The sequence below is a fragment of the Sinocyclocheilus grahami genome, unplaced genomic scaffold, assembly GCF_001515645.1.
Source record: "Sinocyclocheilus grahami isolate Dianchi unplaced genomic scaffold, SAMN03320097.WGS_v1.1 scaffold523.1, whole genome shotgun sequence".
NCBI classification, from domain to species: domain Eukaryota; kingdom Metazoa; phylum Chordata; class Actinopteri; order Cypriniformes; family Cyprinidae; genus Sinocyclocheilus; species Sinocyclocheilus grahami.
In genome coordinates, this window is record NW_015505702.1 from 937,886 (window position 1) to 940,624 (window position 2,739).

Genomic DNA, 2,739 nt, shown 5'->3' on the forward strand with positions numbered 1-2,739 from the left:
TTTTCATATAAAAATATGGCATGCAGTTGCTTCAAACAGTGGTATAAACATCATTCAGTGTAAATTGTGATAATCATTATTAATAATCGCAATTACAATTTCAAGGGAATAATTAACAATTATGATTTTTGTCATAATCGTGCAGCCCTAACCAAATCTTCTGATTGGTTTTAAGCACATTACTGTGTGGCTGGCTGTACGGGCGTTGCTTTGGTGTTCTGGGTGTTTATTTATTAGCCCAAGTCTATGCTATTCGCATACATCTGAATTATCTTCATTTGACGGCAGATATTGATATGGCAATTAATTAAATAGAATTATATCACCTTACATGTAATAAAAAAATTTCACAGCCCTGGTTCCTTTACCATTCACATTTACTGCTGTTAGGGGGATTTCGCAGGTCAAATCCAGTCATTACAATAGGAATCCACATGATCAGGAATTTTTCAGAGATTTTGTGAGTTTTTATTGTGAATACTTAGTAATGGATCTCTCTTGGTTTCTGGTTTATGTATTTGTTTCAGAAATGACTCTAGAAATAAAACTGCACTGTGCTGAAGATATAATTAAGTGTAATAATTGACAAAACAGACCGTTTAAATGATTGGTTATGCATTATTTTATCAGTGCATATGTGCCATATTTTCGGTTTGTGTAATAAAATCAGTGTAACTACCGTATTGTTAACGTCAAAAACAGTGAGTGTATTTCAAGCGATGCCTTTCTCCAATGAGCTCCTCTGCTGGTGCTCAGTTTTTTATGGTTATTGTTTTATAATGATTGTATTGTCTTGTCTTTTGCAGGGTAGGAATCCTTTTTTCTTGGAGCCTGCTATCATTGTGGCCATAACTGATGGCAGCAAGCTGACCGGCAGTTCTGGTGTACAAGACGAGGTGTGTCGGGTGTCAGTATGGACCGGACTTTGAGGATTTCCTCTGTGATGGCCGTCCTCTCTAGTCATGGGTTTCCTGTTTTGTTTTTGTACTTTCTATTTCCTCCTTGTTCTTTCCACTTAAACTTTTCCTCTTGATATAGTTCACTCCTTCCTTTCCATATCTTACTTCCATTGTTCTCTTTGACAGTATGACTTGCTGATCTGTAAAAGTAACTGACTGTAGCTGATAAAATGGGCAATAATCAATATCTCCTAAAGAATTATTTTCCCGCAGGGATTTTTTGCATTTATGTGCTGATATGTGAATTAATTAATTATATTTCTCTGCTCCAGTTACATTTGCCCTTGACAACACCGTTGCCCGGCAGTGAGCTGACCAAAGAGCCCTTCCGATGGGACCAGCGACTCTTCTCTTTAGTACTCCGCATTCCAGGCCACACCTCTCCTGACCCTGAACCAATGGGTGGAGTTCCACTTGATCCATCCCCTATTACGCCCATGTGTGAGGTCACTGGGGGTGTGTATGCATTTTATCTATTTATAAGTGAAAATTGTATTACTAAAAGACAAATGTGTGGAATAGAAAAGTTAATGAGCTCCATGTGTTGGAAGTGAACTCAAATGAAGTCTGCGGGCAATGTATTTTGCATTTCTAGTGCTAGATGCTTTATAGTAGTGATGTCTGTTTTTTTTTTTTACTTTTAAAAAAAAAATAATGAACTGGTTAAACCAGAAATTTAACTGAACCATCTGAAAGACTTCACAGCTCGAGTCAGCCCAAATCTCATTCTAAACAGCACTCCAGTTACCCCAACAGTACACTAAACTGAGAACATTATCTTTCGGATATGTCTGACATGCAAACTCTCTGTTGAGGGTTCGAGAAAAGGAGGCAAAATTAATGTTGCTAATGTCTTTTAATGAATAGTAAAAAGTATAAGAAATAAAACGCATAACAGGAAATATAACAGTGGTCTGATGGCAGCAGTTTAGAGTCAACACTAATAAGATTCTCTCTGGAGTCATGAGTTGGTGAATGGCTACAACAGTTCTTGAGTCACCAATACACTGAACTGCGGAAACGTTCAGGCTCTGACATGTCCACGCAGAACTGATGAGCTGCTGATACAATCATGAGTGAACGGAGTAGTTGACTGAATAAGTGGGCAAAATTTAAGTTTCTTTATGTAAAAAGTGAGGTAAAACTAGTTTATTCAATTTATATGTTTTAGACATGTAAAACATCTGCATTTACAATTAATGGGTGCTTTAATAATAGCATTGCATATATGTGGCGTCATTGCGAGATTACGTGAACAAACTGTCCAAAAGAACCAGTTTTTGGGGAAAAGAATCTCAATGCAAAGTAGGGCTGTCAAAATAATTCGAATTTTCTACTTGAAGATTATCAAAATTCGAATTATATTCGAATTTAAAAGGCATAATTTCAGTTAGGGGGAAAAAAAACTTTTGGCTTCTCTCCTGAGGCCACAAGAGGGTGCATTGAGCAAAATATTATGCACATTTCTTCAAAGCATAATAAAATAACAGGACTATCTTTGAAAAAAAGTGCATAGTTTAAAATAATGTTTATAAACCATATATAATTAATAAAGTTGCTTAAACAATTAGAAATAAAAAACAGCACCATGCATGTATGTATAGTTTAATACAAAGGACAGAAAATCAATCACAAAGAGTAGGCTACTTCATTTAAAAACATGAGATACAGTGGGATGGGGAAAACCCGCCATAAAGTCTGGAGACATGTTTTTTTAAAAGTTGAACTTACATTAATTTTATATGGCTTTCTAAACATGCCGCTCTCTTGTGCGAGACGC

The 2,739-nt window shown here is 36.1% G+C and overlaps 1 protein-coding gene across 1 annotated transcript in view; it reads left to right on the forward strand.

The window, feature by feature from the left end:
* The window catches only part of LOC107555023 (integrator complex subunit 6-like), a 20,073-nt gene that overhangs the window by 9,327 nt on the left and 8,007 nt on the right, over positions 1-2,739 (forward strand). The window contains exons 3-4 of the mRNA XM_016237708.1: positions 807-896; positions 1,232-1,415. Coding sequence (XP_016093194.1) covers positions 807-896; positions 1,232-1,415 — 274 coding nt within the window. The remainder of the gene's footprint in view (positions 1-806; positions 897-1,231; positions 1,416-2,739) is intronic.